The sequence below is a fragment of the Panthera onca genome, chromosome E2 (assembly GCF_046562875.1).
Source record: "Panthera onca isolate mPanOnc1 chromosome E2, mPanOnc1 haplotype 2, whole genome shotgun sequence".
Classification (NCBI taxonomy): domain Eukaryota; kingdom Metazoa; phylum Chordata; class Mammalia; order Carnivora; family Felidae; genus Panthera; species Panthera onca.
Genome location: NC_138353.1, coordinates 44,020,835 through 44,047,738, shown reverse-complemented (window position 1 = coordinate 44,047,738; position 26,904 = coordinate 44,020,835). Strand labels below are relative to the sequence as shown.

The 26,904-nt window shown below is 39.6% G+C and overlaps 1 protein-coding gene across 1 annotated transcript in view; it reads right to left on the bottom strand.

Moving 5' to 3' along the window:
- Positions 1–26,904, bottom strand: part of TANGO6 (transport and golgi organization 6 homolog) — a 193,116-nt gene that overhangs the window by 68,459 nt on the left and 97,753 nt on the right. Inside the window, exon 15 of the mRNA XM_060650333.3 lies at positions 13,740–13,880. Within this exon, the coding sequence (XP_060506316.2) occupies positions 13,740–13,880 (141 nt within the window). The remainder of the gene's footprint in view (positions 1–13,739; positions 13,881–26,904) is intronic.

Sequence of the window (26,904 nt, the reverse complement as noted above, 5' to 3'; positions counted from 1 at the left end):
AGGAAATCAGTCAGGATACCGAAGATGTCCACAAATTATCAACTAACTTGATATAATTGATATTTATATATAGAACACACTTCCAAGTGCACACGGAACATTCACCCAAAGAGACCATATCCTGGGCCATAAAACAAGTCTCAACACACTCAAAATAACTGAAATAATATACAATATGTTCTCTGCCCACAAAGAACTCAGGAAGCAATAATGTAAAGTTACTTGGAAAATCAGTAAATATTTGAAGGTTAAACAACAAACACATTTTTAAGTAAGCTGTGGTAGAAATAGAGATCACAAGCAAGATTAGAAAATATTTTGAAATGAATAAAAATGAAAACACATCAAAATTTATGAAATGCAGCTAAGGTCGTTCTTAGGGGATAATTTGTAGTTTTAATGCTTACTTTAGGAAAAAAGAAAGGTCCAAAATCAGTGATCTAAGCTTTCACTTTAAGAAACTAGAAAAGTAAGAAAACTAAACCAAAAGTTAATAGAAGGAAGTGTTGTAGGCAACCTCTGAAATGGCATCCTATGATTCCCATCTCCTAATATTCATGCCTTGTGTAACTCCCTCCTCTCGAATTGTGGCTAAAGCCAGTGACTCGCTTATAACAGACTGTGACAAAAGTGATGGGATGTCAATTCTGAGATTAGGTTACAAAATGACTACCACTTCATCTTGCTTGCCCTCTCTTGCTCTCCTGCTTGCTCAATCTGGTGAAAGCTAGCTGCCATGCCTATGGAGAAACCCATATGGCAAAGAACTGAGGGAGGCTGCAGGTCAACAATCAGCAAAGAACCGACACCTTCAGTCTAACAGCTCACAAACAGCTGAATCCTACCAACCATGTGAGTGAGTGTGAAAACGGCTCTGTTCTCAGTTTATTCTTCAGATGAGACCGCAGCCCAGGCAACACCTTAACTGCAGCTTTATGAGAGTCTTTGAGGCTGAGACACCCACTTAAGCCATGCTCAGATTCCTGAGTTATAGAAACTGAGATAAATGTTGTTTTCATCTGGTAAGTTTTGAGGTAATTTGTTTCATAGCAATAGATAACTAAGAGAGAAAATTAATTAAAGGCTGGTTCTTTGCAAAAATAATGTCAATATACTCGGTAAACCTCTGCTAGACTGACCAGGTAATGAGTAGCACTGTGTGCATGAAAAGAGAAGAGGACTAAGGACACTGCCCTCGAGGATTCTGACCTTCGGAGATCTGGTAGTGAAGGAAGACTCAGCAAGGAAGACCAAGGAAGAATAGAGGGATAAGAGGAGAATCAGGCAACTCTACTGTCTGGGAGGCCTGAAGAGGAAAGTATTTCGAAAAGGAAGTGGTGGCCAAACACATCAAATGCTACAGGATGATTAGGTAAAGTGAGGATGAAGAAGGAATCAATGGCTTTTTCAATATTTTGGTGGATACGGGAATGTTGAGGATGAAAGTACCACTGGAGTGACTTGGGAAAAAAATGATAAAGGAGAAAGTACAGCAAACAAATCCAGACAGCTTTTTCTAAGAGTTTTACTATGAAAGAGACCAAAGAAATAGGGCAATAACTAGAAGGGGAGATAGTTTTCTGAGAAGTCTTTTGTTTATTTGTTTAAAAATTTATTAAGTAATGTTTATATATAGATGGAAGTAATTTAGTAGAAAGAAGAAACTGATGATGCAGACGACCCAATTCAGAAGCAGTTTTACTTCAGGGGCCTTCATCCTTGGGAAATTACTAGAAATAAGCCCTAGTCACCAGTGAGCACGGTCTGGGGGTAGGTGTGTCTTTGTTGACCTTCCAAGAAAGAAGCTTGTTCCCAGTGGTAACTGTAGCTTTAGTTCTTATGCGTGAGTGGGGGTACTACAAAACTGGTCCCTGGCTTTATGCTAGAAGCCTGGTTTGGGTTCAGTTCCTATTTTCCTGAGAAAGTTGAAATTCTACCCACTGCTGTCTGGTGTCCCAGTTGGCCTGAGGCTTTAGTCCCTGTAGAGTTAATACTTGGAGCTTCAGGTAATAATAAGCATCGACTGCTTATTATATACCTGGCATTTTAATCTTATTAACTCCCTGTAAGCCTCACAACAGTTCTATGAAGTAGGTGTTATTATTATGATTATTTTACAGATGAAGAAACTGAGGCACAGAAGTGTTAAGTAGCTTGCTTATGGTCAGACATTCAAAATTCAGGGATTTGAGTGCAAGCAGCCTGACTTCAGAACCCAAAGGTTTTGCAGTAATTTACAGAGAAGGAATATATGGGAGTAAGGGTTTATCTTGCAGCACATAATAATTTGGGCATGCTGATCTAAAAGAATTCTCCACTGTAACATCAAAATATTCACACTGTGGACAGTGATTTAATTTTAGCAAAACATGATATATCACATTAAAATACTGTTATAAATTTGATATTTTTGCTGCTGTTGGCATTAAAATTTTAATTATGGGGGGGGGGCCTGGATGGCTCAGTGGGTTAAGCAATCAACTCTTGATTTTGGCCCAGGTCATGATCTCTCAGTATGTGGGATCAAGCCCCACATCAGGCTCCATACTGATAGTGTGGAGCCTGCTTGGGATTCTCTCTCTCCTCTCTCTCTGCCCTTTCCCCTGCTTGTGCACATGCACACACACTCTTTCTCTCTCAGAATAAATAAACTTAAAAAAAAGTAAATGTGTTTGTTTTTAAAGCTGTAAATAAACTAAAAATTATAACCTAATTTTATGTTTTTGCATATTTACTTAATATTATAATAAATAAATATTATTTAACCAAAAAATTAATGTCTGCTTTTCAAAAGACACCATTAAGAAAAGACTGGGAGAAAATGTTCATGATACATATTCCCGACAAAGGACTTCTATCCTCTCCATGTAAAGCACCCTTACAACTCAATAAAAATAAATAATACAATTAAAAATGGAAAAAGATCTGAAAAGTTACTTCACAAAAGAGATACATGAATAGAAAGTAAGCACATAAAAAGACATGTGCTCAACATAATTAGTCATCAGGGAAATACAAATTAAAACCACAGTGAGATACCACTATAGGTCCACTAAAATGGCTAAAAACTAAAAAAAAAAAAAAAAAAAAGTATTGATAAAGGGATGGCAAGGATATGGAGCCACTGGAACTTTCATACATTGCTGGTCGTAATGTACAATGGTACAACTACTTTGGAAAACAGTGTGGCAGTTTCTTATACATATACTGTATGACCCAGCAATTCCAGTGTCAGTACTTAACCAAGAGAAAAAATATACATACATTCACACAGAGACTTGTACTAGAATGTTCATAGCAGCCACACTCATAATAGCTCAAAACTGGAAATGATCTGAATGTCCCTCAACAGGTAAATGTGTGAACAAATTGTAGTATATTCATATAAAGTAATATTACTTAGAAATAAAAGGTAGTGAACTAATGATAGACACAACAACGTTGATGAATCTCAAAAACAGCATGCTAAGCAAAAGAAGTAAACCCAAAGGGGTACACATTGTATAACTCCATTTACGTAAAACTCTAGAAAAGACAGATCTAACCCATGGTAACAGAATTCATCGGGGGTTCCCTGGGGTGGAGTGTGGAATGGGACATGGGAGATAATTTGAGCACAAAGGAACTTTTTGAGGTGATGAAAATGTTCTATACTTTGACTGTAGTGATGGTTACATGGATTTATATCCAACTTTGTTGAAATGTGCACTTAAAATGGGAGCATTTTATTGTATGTAAAGTATACCTTGGTAAAGTTGGCTTCAAAGAAAGGAAATTGCAGATTAATAGCATGTACTAATATTAAGAGTAATGGTAATAGTATTAAAATTTGTTTTTGTAAAAGAGGGAAAAAGCCCATATATGTCTGCACGTACCTATGGGAGCACAGGGAAAGGTATGACAGAATGTATACCAAACTATTATTGTTTTCCTTGGGAGGTAAGAATAGTAAATGTAACAAATATTTGGGAGAGACTGGACTTTCCTTTACCCGTATTGTTCGGCTTGTGGCAATAACCACCACTATTTTTGGTAGTGTGGTAGTTAGTACACAGAGGTATGGCTGCCAACACACCATCCCTGAACACAGTGCTGTTTCTCTCATCAAAAATTAGAGGCTACTTCCCCTCCCCTTGAACCTGGGCTGGATGTGCAACTTACTTTGATAGTAGAATGTGGCAGAAGTCATATTAAGCCAGTTCTAGGTTGAGCTCTTAATAGGCATGGTAACTACCAAATGATGAGTGTCCACACACAGGGAAGAGAATAACCATGTGGAAGAGCACTAAGCTGCCCCAGTCAGCACCCCAGCCAAGTGCAGCCTCCTGGGTGAGCCCAGGCTACACTCCACGCAGCAGAAGAACCACCAGCTGAGCCCAGACACCTCCATGTGAAGCAGACACGGGCTGCGCTGCCAAGCTTAATACATATTACGGAATTCTGAACGAACGAATGGTTGTTGCTTTAAGCCATTAAATTCTGGGGTTGTTTATGACACAGAAGAGAGCCAAAACGTGTTATGAAAGAAAAGCCCACAAAGTAAAATTTTTTCATCACTAAAGTAAAAGTTAAAATATTTCTGGAAACTACCTAATTAGAATGCCCTTGAAGTGAACGATATGATGCTGCACCTTTGAACAAATTTTGTTGAGTAAGATACTTCTAAAGCTGATTTGTCATTCCTTGACTAGTCTTGTAAATTGCTTAAGAGCAAGATGTATTAATAATGTATTTCTTAAAAACAAGACTTTTTCCCCCCATTGCAATCAAGACAAAGAAAATAACACACAACAAAGAACTTGCTTAGTCTGTTCCCTTTGAAAAACACAATTTTCAAAAGATATTTTTCTCTATCTGACAACACACATAGCAGGGGGTCCAAAGAGCTCTAGCTCACCCACAATTTTAGGAAGTAATCTGTTAGTATATAAACAATTTAAAATATAAACAGCTTTTGAGCCAGTAATTCCACTTTGGCAAATATCGATCTTACAGAAATAAAGGCCCAGTACTTAGCATGTACATATATACAGAAAATGCATATATACATATTAATATATATTTCTGTTTGCACACATATATGAGAATTCATATTGCAGTCTGTATGCCATAGGAAACACAAAACAGAAAAAACTGAAGGTCCAAGCACAGAGGAATGGTTGAATAAATGGTAAAAACTGTGTGATATATCCATACTATAACAATATTATAGTCATTTAAAAGCTCCTCTCCTCTACGGGAAACAGGGGGAAAAGAGGAGAGAGGGAAATAAACTACAAGAGTCTCTTAATGATCCAGAACAAACTGAGGGCTGCTGGAGGGAGGTGGGTGAGGGATGGACTAGACGGGAGATGGGTATTAAGGAGAGCACTTGTGATAAGCACTGGGTGTTGAATGTAAGTGATGAATCACTGAATTCTACTCCTAAAACAAACTTTGCACTGTATGTTAACTAAAACTTAAATTAAAATTAAAAATAATAATAATAATAAAAGATCCTCCTCTCATCTTAACTCCCAGGCCAAACCAACTGGAAATCAGAGTAACCTACTAGACAAATCCAATTATCCCATTTTCCTTTATTTTCTACAACTGGCTAGAAGAAGGTGGTTGTCAGAGCAGAATCTGGGGCTGAATTCCCTCCTCTCTGGGAAGACGATAGGTTCTCCAAAGTCACATTATGGGCTTCACCTGAGCTAGATGGGATCATGGGTTGCTCACGATTTGGATGAACTCTAAGGTAGCAGTGACTGCTGAACTAAAACTTAAAAAATGAAGCAGGTAATATGGAAAAGTTGACAGAGCACATTAAATAAGGGTGTTTTACAGGTTTTAAGAGTTAGAAATATACCCTCAAGCACAGGACCCACCCTTTTCTTGGAACATAGAGTAATTTGAGAAGAAGTGCCTTTTAACCTGGAAATATAAGCTGTTTTGCCCCACTATTCCCAGGTGATACTCTACTTCCCATAGCATACTCTAACAGAGACAAGAGATTTGGTTCTCTCCCCTCATTCCTCATTCCAAATATTAATTCCTGATCTTTCCTACAGGGTTCACTGAAGGTAAATTCTTCAGGTGGAGCAACATGACTATGGCTTTCTATTTTCACTCTCATTTTTAGAAGTTTCTGACCTACAGTAAACTGGAACTTGTCTGAGCTTGCTGATTAGAAGACTATGTTTTGCCTCTAAAAATAATTGCGTACTGTTCTTTGCATATCATGATGACACTACCAGATCTGAGGTGCGCTTCTGGAGCAGCAGTGGTTTCACACTGAGTCATGTATCCACCCTTCCATCCATCCATCAGTCCTTCCCTCCTTCTCCCCCTCCTTCCCTCCCTCCCTCGCTTCTTCCTCTTTTCATCTACCCACCCACGGACAAACATTCTCTGACAGGTTCCTCCATTCATTCTGGAAGCAAAGGTACACATTTTGGAGATGGCTGGTTAGGGTTAGAAGTTTGGTCTGAAGTCATGGAAGATTTTTTCTCTGTGAGAACTTAGCAGTCTCATTCACTGCTAAGAGTACACATCTCTGGAGGGCAACTTAGCTCTAAATATCAAGAGCCTTAAGCACATGCATATACTTTTTGACCTAGTAATTTTCCTTGTAGGAACCAATCCTAAGGAAAGAATCAATGACTTACCAAAAGAATTTATGTACAAGAATAATCAATAGCACACCTCATAATCCTCATAAAGTTCCTCATAAAGTAAGGAACTGGAAATAACCTAATAAACAATAATCTCTTTCTAAAAGATAATTAAATAAAATTATGATAAATTCAAGCTATTGATTATAATACAACCAATAAATCTTATATTCTCAAAATTTTAATGACATGGAAAAGTGCTTATAAGTAATGTTAAATGAAAAAAAAGCAGTATACATACAGTATGATTACGATTATGAGAAAGAAAAGGAAACTAGAAGAAGACATCAAAATGTAAACAAAGAGTGGTTACTTCTGAATGGTGGAACTATTAGTGATCACCTTTTTTAATACTTTTTCATATCTTCCAAATTGTCCAAGATGACCATGGATTACTGATACAATTATGAAAAAGGTCTATAAATAGATTTTAAAGTTACACCTCTCAAAAAAATTCGACATGAGTAAGAAAAAGAGAAGGAAGATGAGAAAAAAAAAAAAGCTATTCGGTCTGGGCCTCAACCTTCAATTCCAGCCAGATTAGTATTTCCAGTTTATATTAATATAAATATCTGTTACATTGAACTATATTGATGCTAACCTAGGCAGACTTGGCAAGAAGCATTTCATTTGATCCTCTGAATTTTGCTGAAAAATTTCTCCTTTTGGAATATGAAAACTCTAACCCTTGACTGTTGTCTATTGCTGCTGAAATCTATAAATACTCAACTCCCAGACTATCCAATTATTCACATGTCCGACCTACCCTTTTATCTTAATTCAGACATATGCTGTGAGTTGAAAATCTCTGAAAACTATCAGACAAAAAGCTATTTTTCAAAAATTGGCCTGCGGTGTGGTGATAAGGACAAGGAATTGATGCAGCCCCATAGTACAGTGCCACATTCAACTGCAGGATCTCAAGAAAAAGGACAAAGACCACTTCCCCTGCGCTCCTACAGCGCCCTCCACAAGCAGACCACCTGACAGAGGTGGTCTGTGTATGAGTCACTCTCTCCTACTAAACTGTAAGCTCCTTGCAGGAAGAGACTATGGCTTCTTCATGCTCTTACTTCCAGCCCCAGGTACAGAATCTGCCATTTAGTAGCTAATCAAAAAACATTTCTGAACTAAACTATATTGATACTCCTACCCCCAAGATTAAGAAAAAAATAAGTATACTCAAGACTAAAAACAAAAAACAAACCTTTGAGTATTAGGAAGAGCTATCATATAACCCAAGAATTTATATTATTTAGAACTTGACAAAAGCAGGAAATTAAATTAGAATGCAGAAAATGTTTGGGTATTATTATGGGCAGAGGTGGAAACTATTTTCCTGTCAAGGATTTCTGACCTAAGCTTTGGATTCACATGAGAGCCACGTACAAATAAAAAGCAATCTCATGTATTCTTCTCTCTCCTTTCTAAGAATATGAAATAGATGCTGGAAAAGTATATAAATCTTCCCTAAATATAAGAGATAATTTAAAAATATAATTTAGTTCATATTATGGTCCATTAAATGTAAAAGGAAGGCAAGAAAGGGTAGGAGGCATATATAATCACCTCAAAGGTAGACACAGGCTTTTTAATAAGGACAACTCCCGAATTCAGCAGGTATCAGAGAAGATATCACTGGAAATTACGGTCATAAGATTGGTATAAAATAGATAAACCAGGTGCACAAGCTCCCACATCCAAAAGGATGTGTAAATATATTACAGAAAGGAACAAATAACTTTTTCAAACTCTCTCCAGTGAGATGGCAATATAAAAAGTAACAGATGGGAGATAGGCTGGAAATTCGGTCAAGGCCACCAGGATGACTGAGTATTGTACAACTCCAGGGCATGCCATTCATACAATAACACCTCTTAGAACTTTTATGGCTGTGAACAACCTGCATAATTGTATGTTGTAGTCCTGCATTTATCACATGTGAGTAAGGTTATAAAGCAGAAACAGAATGGTCCACATGAGCTCTACAACAGGGTATATCAACATGGGGCCCTACTGACATTCCGGGCCAGATCATTCTGCATTGTAGGGGGCTGTCCTGTACACTCACTGTAGGCTGTTGAGGAGCATCCCTGCCTTATACCCACTAAATGGCCAGTAATATTCTCCTGCCCCCAGTTGTAACAACTAAAAATGTCTCCAGATATCTCCTAGGGAGCAAAATTCTTTCCCCTGCCTCCGTATTTGAAAATCACTAATCTAGAGAACAAAGGACGGGGCAATGTTTGTTCAGCCCTGCTGAAGAGAAAGCAGATATTGCATCTGGCATATGTGAGAAAGCTGTGTAGTCTTCATCAGATCAGGAATAATGCTCCAGGCGGCCTCAGAAGGAAATACCGTCGCATATGTATTCAATCCTCTTCACTTTAATTCTACTTTTTAAGTAATGTCCCAATTGCCGATTCACTATCTTGGGCACAGTATTCTAATGATATATTTTTAAAAGAAGTTTTAAAAACTGCAATGACAGATAACAGTCCACAGGTTATTGTCAACATCGACACTGGGCCATATAAGAGGAAACATATGGAGAAACATTTGGAGTGATTGGTAATTTAGCAATGTGTTAAGATTAAATTTCTCAAAGTACAATAAAAAACTAAACAGTTCCTTAAATAAAAGAAATGAAACCAAAATCTCTCCACAATATTTTCTACATTGAAGAGTAGAGATTAAAACATACAGATTAATATATAATCTTGGTTTGAGAAAGCCTTCCTATAGGAAGAAAAACCATAAAGGAGTAGATAGATTTGCCTATATCAAAATAAATAACTTCTGTGTTTCAAAATAAAGGGAAACAGAAAGTATGAACACAACTACAATGTAAACAACCCATAGAAAATAGTCACAACATAAATTTCAGTGGTTCACAATTTTTAAATAGGTAAAGGTTTTATAAATCATATAACAAAATCAATACCCCCAACAGAAAGATGGAGAAAGAATAGGAAAAGCCAATTTACACACACACACACACACACGCACGCACGCACACACACATACACACACACACTCTCCACATACAAAATTTAGTCAATAAATATATGAAAAATGTTTAACCTTATCAATGGAATTAATGGAAGTAAAAACAAGGTAGCATTTCTTTATACATGTGCTTGATAAAAATGATAATACATGGCATATACAGTACGGACAAGGGTATCACTCAAACGCTGAAATGTAAACTGGCACAATCCCAGGGGGACGGGCAAAATGGCTAAAGGAGAGTGGGAGGTACAGGCTTCCATGGAATGAGTAAGTCACAAGAACAAAAGGCACAGCATAAGGAATACAGTCAATGATACTGTAACAGCATTATATGGTTGACAGATGGCGGATATACTTGTAGCGAGCACAGTATAACGTATAAACTTCTCAAATCGCTATGTTGTACACTTGAAACTACTTTAACATTGTGTGTCAACTATACTCAAATTAAAAATTTTAAATAAATAAACTGGCACAACCTCCCTGGAAGACAACTTAGCAATAAATATCTTTAAAAATATGCACATGCTTTTAACAAATTCTACTTTTAGAAAATTGTTTTCCTAGGAAATGATCATGAATCTGCACAAAGGATTTAGCTACAAGGATATTCATCTTAATGTAATTCATAACAGCAAAAACTCGGACCAACCTGTAAGTTGGTCACTTGAAAAAATTATGGTACATTCAAATGATATATTACCATGCAATCATTAAAAATTACAGAGGATGTGGAAAATGTCCATGTTAATGACAGGAAAAAGGTGCTTAATAACATGGGAGAATATTCAGGATGCAACACTGTTTTGGGTAATAAGACTGGGTCTGGAGTCAAGCTGTCTGAGTTCAAATTCGGGATCTACCATTAATTAGCTGTGTGACATTAGGCAAGTTAGTAGCCCTCTCTGTAGCTGTTTCTTAATGTCTAAAAAAAATATACAACCCTTATGAAATAATGGATCTAGGCTACAACGATCAATGGTTACTTAAAACCATGAGGAGGAAGGTTGATGGAGAAGTTTATAACAGATGTACCTGACTAGAAACACCACTAATCGCTCTCAGCACCACTAAAATGAGACGACCAGACATTATGTACCTCCTCTTGTGAGACAACAGGAAAGACCATACACAGCATGCCTATGAAGTATTTTTACCCCCCAAATTTGACCCCAATTTACAAAAGTGTCTAGATCTGTTGGCATACTAGAAATATGGGGATTTGAGTCCATGAAAATGAAGTTTGAGAACAATCAAAATAAATGGACAGTGACAAAAAGTTTAGAATAGTGCTTACCTCTGGGGCAGGTAGAGACTAGGAAGGGACAAAAGGAAACTTCATGGGCTACTACAAGCTTTCTACACTGACGTTAGTATACTTTATATACTTCACTGTGTGTGTGTGATACCTCCGTTTTTAAAAATGGCAAGAAAAAAGCTCCTGATTTTCACCAGCGTCTAGCAGCAGGAAGGAAAGCAGACGTGCTTGGGGAACTAGGCATGATGCCAAGAGGAAGCATCAGTGTCCTGCACCCGGTTCCCACCCGTGGGCCTCGTTCTCCTGTGGAACTCCCCCTGCTGCAAAGAAGAGCTGGGCGTGGGGACAGAGCAAGTCCCAGGCCAATGAAAGCAGGGTACTTATTAAGGAAGCCTTCCAGAGAGGCTGTCCACAGAGATTTCCATATCACTGGTAAACTAAGAATACTGGCTATGTTGTAAAAACGGGCTTTAACTCCAGTGAAAGGATTTCAGCAAGCCACCTCGTCTCCGCACTTGGACATGTTGGTAATGTGAATTAGAAACTGGCAGGTAAAGCTAAAGGCGGTATCTATGGCTGGATACCCAAAAGAGTAGGCTATGGAAACATTAGAACTTTGAGAATTGATGGAGTTTTCTTTGAAACAGCCCGCAAAAGACTGTTTTGGGAATTGGGCTAATTATAGGCACATGTAAGGTGGAGTAAGGCCTCTCTCCCAATCCACCCAGTTCTTCACCTCCACTCCCACCCCTGGTCACTAGAGACCGAGAAACGTGCATTTCGGTGTTCATCATCCCGGCGGTAGAGGTCTACCAGAAGTTACAGAGAAAGTACATGTTACACTGATGTAGTCTATGTATGGCATACGTTCCTTCTTAGCTCCGATAATCCCAATGATAGACGCAAATAGAAGTCACAGGTTGCACTTGGACCTGAGATACTTGAAGCTTAACATTCACACCTCCTGTGAGAGAATGATTTCTTATAATGGTGCACTTGTCTGGTATGTTTCGGATCCATATTTAGGACTAAGGCAAATATAGAAAGTTGGTCTTTCTTTAAAGACTAGAAAACATTTTTTTTTTCTAAATTTCACTTTCATGAGATTTTTCTTTCACTAATCAAAAGATTTAGGCAGAAAAAAATTATTTAAGTGGGTAGAGATCTAGGTCCTCTTTTTTAACCAGGAGGGACGCCCAGAAATTAGGAAAATTCAGGGCTATATCTGAAGAAATAATGCATGGTTATTCAGAAGCTTTGTAAATACTTTGAATGCTGGTAAAGAAGAAATCAGTGTGATTTCTCAAAGCAAGTGGCAAAAAGCTATTTTGTTCTCCAAAATCTTCACCTATTGGGTAGAGTAACATTTATGAGCTCACAGACAAATTAGTCAAACTGAAGCTGAGATCACTTCTCTCTCTGCCTTAGGTCACAGGCTAGGGGATACATGATGGAATTACTAAAGGGCCGAGAACAAATCTATCGGTGCTTGAGAAGATGCTGATCTAGATTAAAGAAGAAGTCCAGTTCGGTGTGGCATTGTTTTCAGGCCGAAATATTAACCACTCATGCTACTACATCTCTTAATGTAATGTGACACAGACATACAGAGTGAGAATATGGCCCCCAAACACACCTTAATTCTCCAAGTTCAACATGGCAGCTGGTTGGCTCAATGGATACTATATACCACTGGCCACACTTGAACGACTGGTTTGCCTTATTTTAAGGCTTCAAGCTATCTATATTCAGTGTAGCAGTCAATGGCTAAGTTTATGTAATGCAAGTTAAAGAACCCCCTCCCAATTCTATGTTATATAGCCCGATATAAAAATAACAACAGTATACTTTTTGACTTATGGAGAAATTTGTTAGTTTATCTTAATTTAACCCCCATCTTTAACGTGAACAATTGTTTTCTTTGTCCTGACTCCCCAGTGTCCCATCTCCCAGCCCCTTAAGGGTACTCAATAAGTAGTAAATAATAAAGTATTTCTTTTCTTTAAAAAAGCAATCTTTCTTGTTAGCAAAAATGAAAATTTATTGAGCCTGTACTGTGTGCCAAACACTATTCCAAGTATTACCTTATTTAATCCTTACAATAGCCCTATGAGGTAAGTGCTATTAATATCCTCATATTATACACGATGACACTGAAGTACCAAGAGGTTAAGAAATGTTTCCATGGTCACATAGCCAATAAGCAGCAGTTTGAGATTTGAACCCAGATATTGTGACCCAGGAGCTCATGCTCTTACTTACAACTCTCAGCTTATGTAGTCTGGAGCAACGTCCTTTGAGTTGGGGGGTTCAATTCTCAGCACCACTATTTACCAGCTGAAAGTGTCTTGGGACAAACTGCTGAAGGTCTCTGCACCACGATTTCCTCACCTATAAAACGGGTCTAACAACAGCCTCTCTGTAGCATTTGTTGGGAAAACTAGATGAGACTATATATGCAGACGACCTGGCACACAGTAGCCATTCAACAAGAGCTAGTGCTATTCCTTCCCTGTCTGACATTCCTCCTGCTGCTGCTCAGCCAGTGTGAAACTTCTCATTCCAGCTCCAACGAAAATCAGGCCCCAACATAGCTGAGGGGCGGAGAACAAGCAGTGGTAGGAAAACAGGCACTATTGCTGCCAATCCCTTAGTGGGCGTGTGGATTGTTGCTAAATCCTTGAGCAGGAAGTAGTTCATCTCAGCCCTGAAACTGTCCTCCCCTTGCTAGCATAAGAAACCTCCAAGGTACACAGACTTTGGTTCTGAAGCCATACTGCCCCCCGCCATTTTCCAGGCCGTGGAAAACTCACCTAATGCCCTGACAACTCGCATCAGGACTTCCCCGACTTTCATTCTGGTCTCTGGTGTGTGCTTGTCTTTACCACCGTCATACTGAGCCAACAGGCCAAGCAAGATTTTCTCAGGGTACACATCTGAGAGCAAGGCAACCCCTGGGGTTAAAAATAAAAAGAAAGGATTCATTATGGTTTAAAATTGGAAAGCAAATAAACCCAGACAGCCTGTGACGGGATGAACACTGAGACACTTAAACCCACCTCTGTAATTCTACCAGGAAGGGCTGCCCTTTATTTGGAATGACAGCATAGTGAGAGCAGAGAACACGGGTCTGGGAGTTCAGACTCCTGGATTCTTCTAGTCTCAGTCCTATGTGTTCTCTAAGATCACTTCCAGCACTGGCATTCTATGATTTATGAATTCTAGACTCTTTTTTTTTTTTTTTTTTTTTTTTTTGAGAGAGAGAGACAGAGAGTGCAAGTGAGGGAGAGAGAGAGGGGGAGGAGGAGAGAGGGGGAGGAGGAGAGAGGAGGAGAGAGAGAAGGAGAGAAAGAGAGTCTTAAGTAGGCTCCATGCTCAGCACAGAGCCTGACTTGGGGCTCAATCCTACCACCCTGGGTTCATGACTGGAGCCAAAATCAAAAGTCAGACGCTCAACCTGATGCTCAAATGAGCCACCCAGGCGCCCTTGGATTCTAGTCTCTTAAAGCAGAGGGTAGATGATTATATATTGTGGCAGGGATTCACAAGCAGCAGGAGAAGACTGGATTAAATACCCTCCAGAGAGCCCTCCAAGTCTGAGACTCTATGGTTCTATGACTAGTATTATTCCTGCCAAAGCACAGCAGTGCTTCCTGTCTTTGCTGCGGTTCTCTGTTCCAATATGAGTATTCTCTGTAAAACTGTCAACGATGAGAGTAATTTCCACAAGGAAATATCTTCAGAGCATTTTGGGCATGATCAGTAGGAGACCTATACTTATGGCTGAGTTCCTTGATCAGAAGTGGGGAAGGTCCTGCTCTTGAGTCTCTCTTCCAAGTATGGTAGTAGCCCCCCCTTATTCGCAGGGGATATGTTCCAAGACCCGCAGTGAATGTCTGAAACTGCAGATAGTTCCAAACACTCTATATTCTATGTTTCTTCCTATACATACCTACCTATGAAAAAGTTTAATTAATTAATTTATTTTTTGATTTAATGTTTATTTATCTTTGAGCAAGAGAGAGACAGAGTGCAAGCAGGGAAAGTGCAGAGAAAGAGGGAGACACAGAATCTGAAGTAGGCTCTAGGCTCTGAGCTGTCAGCACAGAGCCTGATGTGGGGCTTGAACCCACAAACCATGAGATCATGACCTGAGTGGAAGTCGGACATTCAACCTACTGAGCCACCCAGGTGCCCCTAATAAAGTTTAATTTATAAATCAGGCACAATAAGATATTAACAACAATAACTAATCAAAGAGAACAATTGGAACAATTGCAATAACAATAACAACTGTCATAAGTGTTATGTGAATGTGGTCTTTCTCTCTCTCAAAATATCTTAATGTATTGTATTCGCCCACATTCTGCTTGTGATGACGTGAGATAATAAAATGGCTACATGAGCAGACGAAGTGAGGTCAGTGACGCAGGCATTGTGACAGTGTTTGGCTACTACTGACCTTCTGATGATTTAGTCAGAAGGAGGATTATCTGCTTCCAGACCACAGGTGACCGAGGCTAATTGAAACTGTGGAAAGGCAAACTGCAGATAAGGGGAGACTCCTTCACTTCCTGATTCCTTTTCCCATCATGCCAGTACCTCCTAGATGTGTAATCATTATCTGAGCCCCGCCCCATATCGAGCAAACTTTACACGGACGGAGAGAGGAGGGGATATATGATCTATGACAGAATTAGAAATAAAGCCCCTAGTCTCAAAATTATATAAATACAAATTGGGTTACTTGGGAAGAAAACGTTACACGCTTTTAAAGAATAGTGGGGAAGAAGAAAAGAAAAACAAAGGAAAGAAATACAGGTTTCAAAATATATCCGGGAAGAGACTGCTTCTTTTTACCACCTCTACTTCAACTACTCTGGTCCATTATTTCTGGCCTGTTGATTTCCTTTTTTTCCCCTCCAATAATCTCCTAATTGGCCCGTCTGCTTTTACCATTTACCTTCATCACAGCTGGAACCATCTGGCTAAACCAAATCAGGCCCCATCATTCTTCTGCCCAAAGCCCTCAATGGTTTCCCTCTCCCTTGTTTATGAGCAAACCCCATCTCCACCTGCCTTTGCTCACTCACTGACCTCATCTTTTACCACTACTCTCCCCTGCTCACTATCCTCCAGCACCTCTGGCCTCCTCACTGTTCTTAGAGTAGACCACGCTGCTTCAGGTCTACTGTCTTCCTCTGACATCCCGCTCTGCCCAGGCTTCTCCTCCTACAGGTAGCCTTAGGGCTTGCTCCCCAAGCCCCATCATGTCTCTGCTCAAATATCACACTTATCACATATAAAATGGCAGCCTCCTTCTCCTACCACTCCTTATGCTTGATTTTTCTTCTTAGCACTATACACATTATATATGGCATTTGCTTATTTATCGACTAGTCTCCTCCTCAGAAGGTAAAATTTGCAAAGTGAAGGATTTTGTTTTTTCCCTGCTGTAGCCTCCATGCCTAGAAGAGTGCCAGCACACAGCAGGCACTCAGTAACTATTTGTTGAATGAATGAATTAATAAAAGAGTTCAAAGATATAGTCTTGATATAAATTTCAGGAATTAAGAAAGATGGGGAAGGAGTAATAGAAATGCTTAAGAAATCTTTAATAATTTTTCATCTGAGTTTGCCAATCTCCCGTTTGAACTTGACATTCGTGCAGGCAAAGTCTACATACTATTTTCTATGTTGTAGGTTGTGATTCCATTCTCTGGTAAGTCAGATATACACAAAGGCAGTACACTTGCTAAAGGCTGCCTGTACCTGCTTCTTTTCTGCCTTCCCCACCCCTACCTTTTCATTGCTTCCAAAAAGCCTGGGAAGTCCCTGCATGTGGTCCTAACCACCACTTCCTTTATCTGGCCTCCAATCTTATAAAAGCAAAAGCTCTGCTCTTAAGGAAGTTTCAGGCTGTGACAGAACCTGAATCAGACAGTTCCCCTGTTGGCACAATGAGACACTGCATTTGTAGTTAGCTCTATTATGCAAAACGATGGGAAAGTTCTTGGATGTCCAAGATGAAGTTAAAGCTATCTTAGCAAAGGAAAAATGTCAGTGGCTAAGAAAAGATAAATAGAGGCGCCTGGGTGGCACCGTCAGTTGAGCATCAGACTTGATTTCAGCTCAGAGCATATGATCCCAGTGTCGCGAGATTGAGCCCCATGTGAGTCTCCGCGCTGAGCGTGGAGGCTGCTTAAGATTCTCTTCCTCTTTCTCTCTCTCTCCCTCGGCCCCTTTCCTCTTCTCTTTCTCTCTCCCTCTCTCTCTCTTAAGAGAGAGAGAGGGAGAGAGAAAGGGAGGGAGATTGTTTACTAAGGGAGGGAAAGGAAACAGCTTCCAAATCTGAAGAAGCCCAAAGCAAAAGTGAATTGGTAGTTGGTAACCGCAGTTCTGGGAGAATTGTACCACTGCTACATCGCAAGCTCTGGTAGGCACCACAGATCTACAGCAACCATAACTGCTTTTTCATCAGAAGTTCCCAAGTGAGAAATCTGGTGGATTTGTTCCCTTTTAGGAATACAGTTGTGACTTTATAATGGAAATCGGTGGGAAAATGGGGTCTGCTTAATAAAACTTTGATCTATTTCTAGCTTTTCTGAAAAACATTTATTACTGAAGTCCCTCCTATGTTGTTTATGCCTATTTCCTCTCATTAATCTTTAGCAGAGAACACATATTTACCTCTAACAACATTATCTTGCTATCTACTTCAAAACCAGGTGAGCTCTTGATTTCCTCTCTGTAGCAGGCAGAGATCTGGCTGCACATAGCATCTACTCTGTCTTCTGGTAGCAACACCTGATGGTCCTTTGGGAACTATCCTTTTCCTACACTTAGTCTAAGTGGTTTAAGTGGAGCCAACTGCCCACTTTCTCCCCCCTTCGTGTGTGAACTCATCTGGCCAGTTAGGACATTCCACCCCAAGCCCACATAATGATGGGCTCAGTAATGGGCAATGAGACTCAATTCTGGATCCCACATTGCAACTACTGGGACAAATAGGGTTTTGGGGTGTGTGTGTGTGTGTGTTTTCCCTGTTGAAGTTATTAGCCTAGAGCTGCCTGTGGCCACTATGTGGAGAAAGCCCCCTCAAAAATACAGCCAACACAGAAGAGGATCAAGCCAAGAGAGCGAAAGAGAAAAGGAAGAGACCTGATAATCACACTTTGAGCCTCTGGATTCAACTGTATTTCCACCCACTTAGACTCTACATAAATAAATCAATAAATATCCTTTTATGTGTATGCCGATATGATTTTTTTTCATCCAAAGGAATCCTAACATATCCTTCTTCAGATTTAAAAAAAAAAATGATTTATTTATGTATGTATTTATTTACTTACTTAAGTACTTTTCCTATAATGCCAAACTTTTAATTCCACTAGGGAGCTTTAAATCCTTCCACTCTTGCATTAAAAGGTTGCCAATAGCAAAGCCTGGTTTCCTTGTTTCCCACAGTCCCAGGTTAGCAACTGTTTATCTTCTTGCTGGCCTGCTCCCCAGACTGCTGCCAAATGGCCCTCTGACTGTTTGAGTTTTACCGTCTAGGATACAGCTGCCACCTAGGAGTTTATAAATCCCTAGAGGACAAGGGCACCTCCCTCCTCACTCTTACACCAAGCAGCAAAGAGAATTACATATGATGGTTAAGACTGCAGAACAATTAAAGAGATGAAATTTTGTGTGACCGTTTTTGTTTCTTATTTGAAAGCTCCCTGAATTTTGACAATGGAGGAAACACGGCCGTAACCTTCACATGACCCTTGGTCCCTTGCACTTGATAATTCCTTTGTAATTTGAAAGTGGGGTAACTTCTGGGTCAGCACAGGCTTCAAGGAAACATGACACATCAATCCTTTTGGCAAAATAAGAACCAAATGAGTCTGGGAGAGATACCTGCCCCTGCTCTGACTGCAGGAAAATGACTACGCACTTCAAGGTATGGTATAACAGGTAAGTGACGTAGAAGGTAAAGGTGAATCTAAAACCGGCTAGGGCTCATGAAAGCGTTCTGATCTGTATTTTCTGGCAAAGCTCGGGATATAAGCAAATTAACTCAACTGAAAAAAAATATTATTTAAAGTATATCATGCAACAAAATAGAGACAGTCAACTTTGTAAAATAACTGTGTGTTTCCCCCAAAGACTTCCCTTGCAAAGCCAGAAATGTATTCTAATCCCAACAGCACTGACTTCAAGATGATTCCTCAGCAAGCTGTTCACTGATTCTGTAGATCTTCAGCAGTAAAAATAGTCTAGGTATAGTCTTACCTTACACAATGCTCTTGCATTGTAGGAAAGATAGTTTAGCTCTGAATGTCTTTGCTGACTGGCTCTTTCCCAAGAATCTGCTAAGCCAATCTCCACTTTGAAACTAACCTGCCCCCTTCTCCTGGGCAGAGAACAACCTATCTCCCCAAATGCCCACATCAACCTGAAAAACCACCTACTCACTCAAACTTCTCAGGTACTTCTGAGACAAAACGGTAAGAAACATAAAAACCCACATATTGTGTGATTCCATTTATATGAAATATCCAGAATAGGTGAATCTATAGGCAGAAAGTAGATTTAGTGGTTACCCAGGGCTGTAGGAGGTAGGGGGAAATAGGGAGTGAGGGCTAATGGATGTGGAGTTTCCTTTGGAGCGATATAAACCTTCTAAAATGATTGTGATGATGGGTTCACACTCTGTGAATACACTAAAACCACTAAATTGTATATTTTAAATGAGTGAATCGTATGGTATGTGAATTATATCCCAAAAAGTTATTATTGAAAGTATGATAAAAGCTATTTCATATCTACCCTTTTAGGTTTTTAGAATAGAAGAAAAGGGGAGAAAATAATATATCACATCTTAAATATAAAGGGAAATCCACCTCCAAGAGCAAAGTATCCACTTACTTTTGTATTCAAACCTATTTTGGTTGCCCCTATATAGGGTGCGGGTGGACAGAAGGGGAAAAGGATTTGTCACTTGAATGGGAAAAAAGTCAAATATTTCACATTTCACAGAATCTGTCTTACAAGTGTAAGAAAATATAATACATCTAAAATTCTAAGTCCTGTGTTAAGCCAGAAATTCTATTCTCGGAATTTGTCCTAGCAGATACACAAGCACAAGGAGAAAATTACTTATGTACAAAATCATCACTCTACCACTACTGGTAAAGAAAAGACTGGAAACAAATTAAGTATTCATCAGTAGAGGACTGATTAAGTTGTGGTCACTCACACAATGTGATACAGTGTATCCATAAAAAAATTTAAAAAAGCTTTTAGGGTACCTGGGTGGCTCAGTTGGTTAAGTGTCTGACTTCAGCTCAGGTCATGATCTCACAGTTCGTGAATTCAAGCCCCGTGTCAGGCTCTGTACTGACAGCTCAGAGCCTGGAGCCTGCTTCAGATTCTGTGTCTCCCTCTCTCTCTGCCCCTTCCCTTCTCATGCTCTCTCTCTCTCTTCTCTCTCTCTCTCAAAAATAAATAAACATTAAAAACAATTTTTTAAATAAAAAATAAAAAAGCTTTTTAAGAACTGTTATAGAATAAATTCTAAAATCTACTGTTAGGTAAAAAGCAAAGTGCAAAACAATGTGTATAGAATTCAACCATTTCTATACAAAAGGAAACTATACTATAAAATATTCCTGGAAGGATACACAATAAATTAATGATATCGGTTATTTCTGGGGAGGGAAATGGGGAAAGATAGGAGAGAAAGTTTTTATTCTGTGTCTGTTTCTACCTTTTGAACTTTGAGCTATGTAATACACTATCTATCAAATATAAATTTTAAAAATATAAGTTAAAAAATCCTACTGAAGTGACAATTAAGGAATAAAAAGGTATAAACCCCAAAACAAGGACAAAGAGAATGGGATAGGTGTCAAAGGCTGAAGTCTGGGTAAAGAGAACAAAGATGGAATGACATAATGATACGTATTCGATACAGCTGTTAAATAATTAGGAAGAACTTAGCAATAATTACACAGAAAACTAAACAAATGTATAAGAAAGGAAGACTGAACTAGGCTCAGCAATGAATAATATCCAAGTAATCAATAGTAAATACAGCCCAATGATGTAGCCAAAAATCACGATGGGGAAAGGGCAGGAGGGAAGGGGTATGTACAGGTGTGCATGTGTGTGCTGGCATTAAATCCTCATCCAACACATGGAAAATGAGTAGATAATGTCCAAAGTTTGTTAAATCACAAGAAATATGTGTGAGCAATTTATTTATAAATAAGGAGGTAATCACTAGAAGAAACTACTTAAAAAGGGGTGGGAGGGGAATGGTTATCTCTGGGGACTGGAACTTCAAAGGGGAAAGAAGCAGGACAGGGGATAAGCTTTGTGACTCTTTACGAACTATGTTCAAATTAATAAAAGTAAGTTTATATTTGAAACTACAAAGAAGATACAATGCTATTAACCTGTAGAGGAAGCTCACTGTAAGAACAATAATGGGTAAGCGAAGAGGCCAGGCACAGGAGAATTTTCCTTCTGATTCCCAAAGATCATCACTAATCTGTGACTATCCTCTCTTGCAGCTCTACAACACAAAGATACAAAAGGCTAAAACCTGAAGGGAAGGAAAATACCCTTCCTTTTAGCAAGGTACTTCAGTTGTTGCATTAGAGCCCTCTCATTATGATGAAAGCCAACAGTAATTTCAGCTCCAAGAATCCAGGAAGTTACACAAACTGGGGAAGTTGGTTATTAAATCAAGGAAGTGTGGAGAATTCCACTGGATGGCTGGTCTGTCTTTATAATTAGAGTAAAAGACAACGTCTAGCATGCCAATTCGATGTTAAGTTTCTCAACAGCTCCAAACCTCTGCTAAGTGTGGACAAGCCCCAACAAATTTATAAAGATACAATATGAGTTGGTGTTACCCAGGCCTGAAGAAAAAACAGGGTTAGACTAATAAACTGTCACAGTTAACAGCTAAAGGTTTGTTAAGAACCGTACCTAGAGTCTATCTCTTTAAATCAGGATCTAAATAATACATTCGAGGGGCGCCTGGGTGGCTCAGTTGGCTCATTTAATGCTCCCAACAATCTTTTGAAGTAGGTATTATTATTACTCCTAATCCAACTCTTGATTTCAGCTCAGGTCATGATCCCAGGATTGTGGGATTGAGCCCCACATTGGGCTCCACGCCCAGCGCAAATTAAGATTCTCTCTCTTTCTCTCTCTCTCTCTCTCCCTCTATCCTTCTCCCTCTCTCATTCACTCTCTCACAAAATAAAAATTAAGTAAAAAAAAAAAAGAATTTAAATAATACATTCGAACAGTAAAATAATGTCAACGTGTTTGCTTAAATTATTTTCTACTTCCCTGAGTGCCTGGGTGACTCAGTTGATTGGGTGGCCGACTTCAGCTCAGGTCATGATCTCGTGGTTTGTGAGTTCAAGCCCCATGTCGGGCTCTGTGCTCGGAGACTAGAGCCTACTTCAGATCTTGTGTCTCCCTTTCTCCTTCTCTGCGCCTCTCCCACTTGTGCTCTGTCTCTCTCTGTTTCTCAAAAATGAATAAATGTTAAAAATTTTTTTTTTCATTCTTTTCTACTTCCCATTTTGGAGGGGGAATGTTAAAAGGAGTGAATAATCTATATTTACTGACAGTTAACTATACTTAATGAGAGCCATTTGGATCAAAAAGTATTACTGCAATAAATAAAAATCTAATAGAAAAGACAGTAACATTCCTAACATTTACTGAGTGTTTTCAACATGCCAGTCCATTCTAATGACTTCTATATGCACTCATCCATTTAATGCTCCCAACAATCTTTTGAAGTAGGTATTATTATTATTCCTAATTTTACAAAGGGAGAAACTGAGGAACAGATAGATGGGTGAAAAATATGACCCAAGATCTTTGGCACATGGCAGAACAGACGGGCAAACCTGCACTCTACTATGCCACAGCCCCCCCTAGAGGTCATGGAGAAAATAACTGCTGGAATAATGATATAAGCCCAAAGACAGCAACCTTACATTATTGTTTTATTTTTTTAGTTTATTTATTTATTTTGAGAAAGAGAGAGTGGGGGAGGGTCAGAGAAAGAAGGAGAAAGAATCCCAACCAGGATCACTGCTGCCAGGACGAAGTCCAACACAGGGCTTGAACCCATGAACTGTAAGATCATGACCTTAGCTGAAGTTGAACACTTAACGGACTGAGCCATCCAGGTGCCCCAAACCTTACATTTTCAAGTATATGCTCTTAGCCTCACTCCATAAAATTTACTTTCTATTCAACTTCAAGGTCAGAGGAAGGAGAGGCACTCTGCACACTGCATCCCAGAAGAGACAGGCCAGAATTCTCTACTGAGTCTAGTTGGGCTTCCTAGGGACTGCTTCATTCCTAGCTGGTATCTTTATTTAGCATGTCAAAAAGGGAGGTAAGTGATGTTAATGAAATTCACAAATGATTCTGACTTGAGATGCTGCTGACATTAGTGGTAACAGAGGAGCCATACAAAAGGAAATTGAGAACTTGGATTTTCGTGGGTTCCAGTTTTTAACCAGTGATTCTCTTTTTTTTTTCTTCAATATATGAAGTTTATTGTCAAATTGGTTTCCATACAACACCCAGTGCTCATCCCAAAAGGTGCCCTCCTCAATACCCATCACCCACCCTTCCCTCCCTCCCACCCCCCCCCTCCCTCCCACCCCCCCATTAACCCTCAGTTTGTTCTCAGTTTTTAGGAGTCTCTTATGCTTTGGCTCTCTCCCACTCTAACCTCCTTTTTTTTTTTTCCCCTTCCCCTCCCCCATGGGTTTCTGTTAAGTGTCTCAGGATCCACATAAGAGTGAAAACATATGGTATCTGTCTTTCTCTGTATGGCTTATTTCGCTTAGCATAACACTGTCCAGTTCCATCCATGTTGCTACAAAGGGCCATATTTCATTCTTTCTCATTGCCACGTAGTACTCCATTGTGTATATAAACCACAATTTCTTCATCCATTCATCAGTTGATGGACATTTAGGCTCTTTCCATAATTTGGCTATTGTTGAGAGTGCTGCTATAAACATTGGGGTACAAGTGCCCCTATGCATCAGTACTCCTGTATCCCTTGGGTAAATTCCTAGCAGTGCTATTGCTGGGTCATAGGGTAGGTCTATTTTTAATTTTTTGAGGAACCTCCACACTGTTTTCCAGAGTGGCTGCACCAATTTGCATTCCCACCAACAGTGCAAGAGGGTTCCCGTTTCTCCACATCCTCGCCAGCATCTATGGTCTCCTGATTTGTTCATTTTGGCCACTCTGACTGGCATGAGGTGATATCTGAGTGTGGTTTTGATTTGTATTTCCCTGATGAGCAACGTTGAGCATCTTTTCATGTGCCTGTTGGCCATCCGGATGTCTTCTTTAGGGAAGTGTCTATTCATGTTTTCTGCCCATTTCTTCACTTAACCAGTGATTCTCAAACACCTCCACTCTACCTGTTACTGCAAGTCCCCTAAATCTCTTATTCTACTATGCTCCCCAAATAAATAAAATCCAAAATAGCACCAAAAAGCTTAGAGTCCACCTTGTCAGACAGGGCTGCCTCTATTGAACACCTGTGGGTGACAGAGAGGAAGGGGTAAGGAAGAGAGCTGAGAAACACTGAGCCTCAACACCACCACAATGATCAAGCATTCTGTTGTATGTGCAGAAATATGCACAAAGCTGCCCTAATACTGGCTGAAGGCGTAAGTGAGGAAGGAAGGAAAAGAAAATAGCAATTACCGCTGCTTTGAGGGTAATCACTGCCCTACACATCCAAAAAACTCACATTTCAGCTGTTCCAGGGTGAGAAATAAAAAAGCAGGATGCCATTTGTTTAATTCTCTTTATGTAGCTTTCCCAGAGTTAAAAAAAATACATTAACATTCTCTTTATGATATCAAAACATTTCCTGATAAGAAAAGAGGGGCTTCTAGTTTCCCATAAAACAGTGAATGGTTCTCTTTTAGCTGAATCTTGGCAAAAAATAAAAGTCTCTACATCTCCTCCAGATCCCAAGATGGGTGGTCCTGCAGGAGGAGTATCTACCTAAACCGCGGACTCATTTTCTCCCGTTTTCTACTGGCATTTCACCTCAAGCGAATGTGAGGAGAAGCTGCAGCATCAGCAGAGCTGATGGATGCGTCAGGTTCTCATTCCTTCCGAGGGAAGCAACGCCTCCCGGGGGAGTTGTTGCCTGGCCTGAAGCTCTAACAAGACAGGGCTGATCTCTCATGTTCTCCAGTGTCTCGGAGCTAGGGGACTTGCTCTGTGCTTTGGGCACCAAGCAGTGATACAGGCAAGATATAAACTCTAACGAAATGCTCCTTTTTTCCTTAGTTAAGCCTAGCAGAAGTCCTGATGAGATGATTAGGCAAGTCTGTGATAGGCACTCCAGGCTAGGACTTGCTTGGAAAGTGTTTGTTGTCAAATCAGTAACCATGACGTGTAGGACTTAAACTGTAGTTTCACATGGAAACCAGGCAGAGCTATTATAAACTTCACCCACAGAGCCCCTTCTCCTCTGATAAAGGCACATACACACATAGACCCTGCCTGTAATTTCTGGGAGTGACCAGACCTAGTCACAGACCCTCTAGGAGTCCACACAGCCCTCAGGTTAAAATCCCTGTGCTAAGTAGGACACCCATAAATAGAGGGGAAAGGAGAAACCTTTAAAAATTTGCTTGCGCAATCAAAAAAACTTGACTGTTTTGTTTTGTTTTTTAACCCTGGTGGCATAAATAATGCATGGTCACAGTAAAAGATTCAAATACTAGAGAAAAGCAAAAGAAGAAAGTAAAATAAAAATCACCTTTGGGAGGTATGGGAGGGAGCATTGAGGAGTGAAAGTTAAGGGAAGTGAGTCTCTGTTAAGGTAATGAAGATGGTGTAAAATTGACTGTGGTGATAGATGCACAACTGTATGAATATACTAATAGCTATCCTAGTTGACATTTAAAGGGCATATTGTATGGTATATAAATTATAATCTAGTATTTTTTTTAATTACCTGAAATCAACACAAACATTTTAGTGCCTGCTCATTCATACACCATTCCTTGAATCAATCTCTCTCTCTCTCTCTCTCTCTCTCTCTCTCTGTCACTCACACACACACACACACACACACACACACACACACACACACACTCACATACAGTTTTCATTATGGACAATTTCATTTTATTTTAACAGCTTTCTTTTTTAAGGGAGGATGGGGGGAGATGGCATCCTCCCCAGATGTCATGGCTTTCACACTAGATCATTTGAAGTGGTCCAATGATAACCCTGAACACTTTAATAGTAATATTATTACATAGGACGGTAGAAACAGAAAGGATTTCTTTAAAATTTGACTTCAGTTAAAAAGAGGGAGAAATGAGGCACCTGGGTGGCTCAGTTGGTTAACTGGTCAACTTCAGCTCAGGTCATGATCTCATGGGTGGTGAGTTCAAGCCCCTCATGGGGCTCTGTGCTGACAGCTCAGATTCTCTGTCTCCCTCTCTCTCTCTGCCCCTCCCCCATTCACGCTCTCCCCACCTCCCCTCAAAAACAAACAAATAAACACTAGAAACAAAAAGAGGGAGAAGGGGAGCACTTGTCTGGCTCATTTGGTGGAACATGTGCCTCTTGATCTCAGAGTTGTGAGTTTGAGCCCCACAATGGGTATAGAGATTACTTAAACAAACAAACAAACAAATAAAATCTTAAAAAAAAAAAAAAAGAGGGGGAACACAGCAAAAAAACACAAATCAGTTATATAAGAGCATATAGAAGTACTCTGCAGCTATGGCATGAATCATAATGTTTGGAAAACATCTTTAAATAAAGGCAATGGAAAGAATTTCCATTTCATGCATTCACCTATTAATAGTGTATTATGTGCCAGATACTGTTATTAAGTGATACAAATGTAATATGACAGTGTCCCGCTAGAGAAGGACAAATCAGCCAATG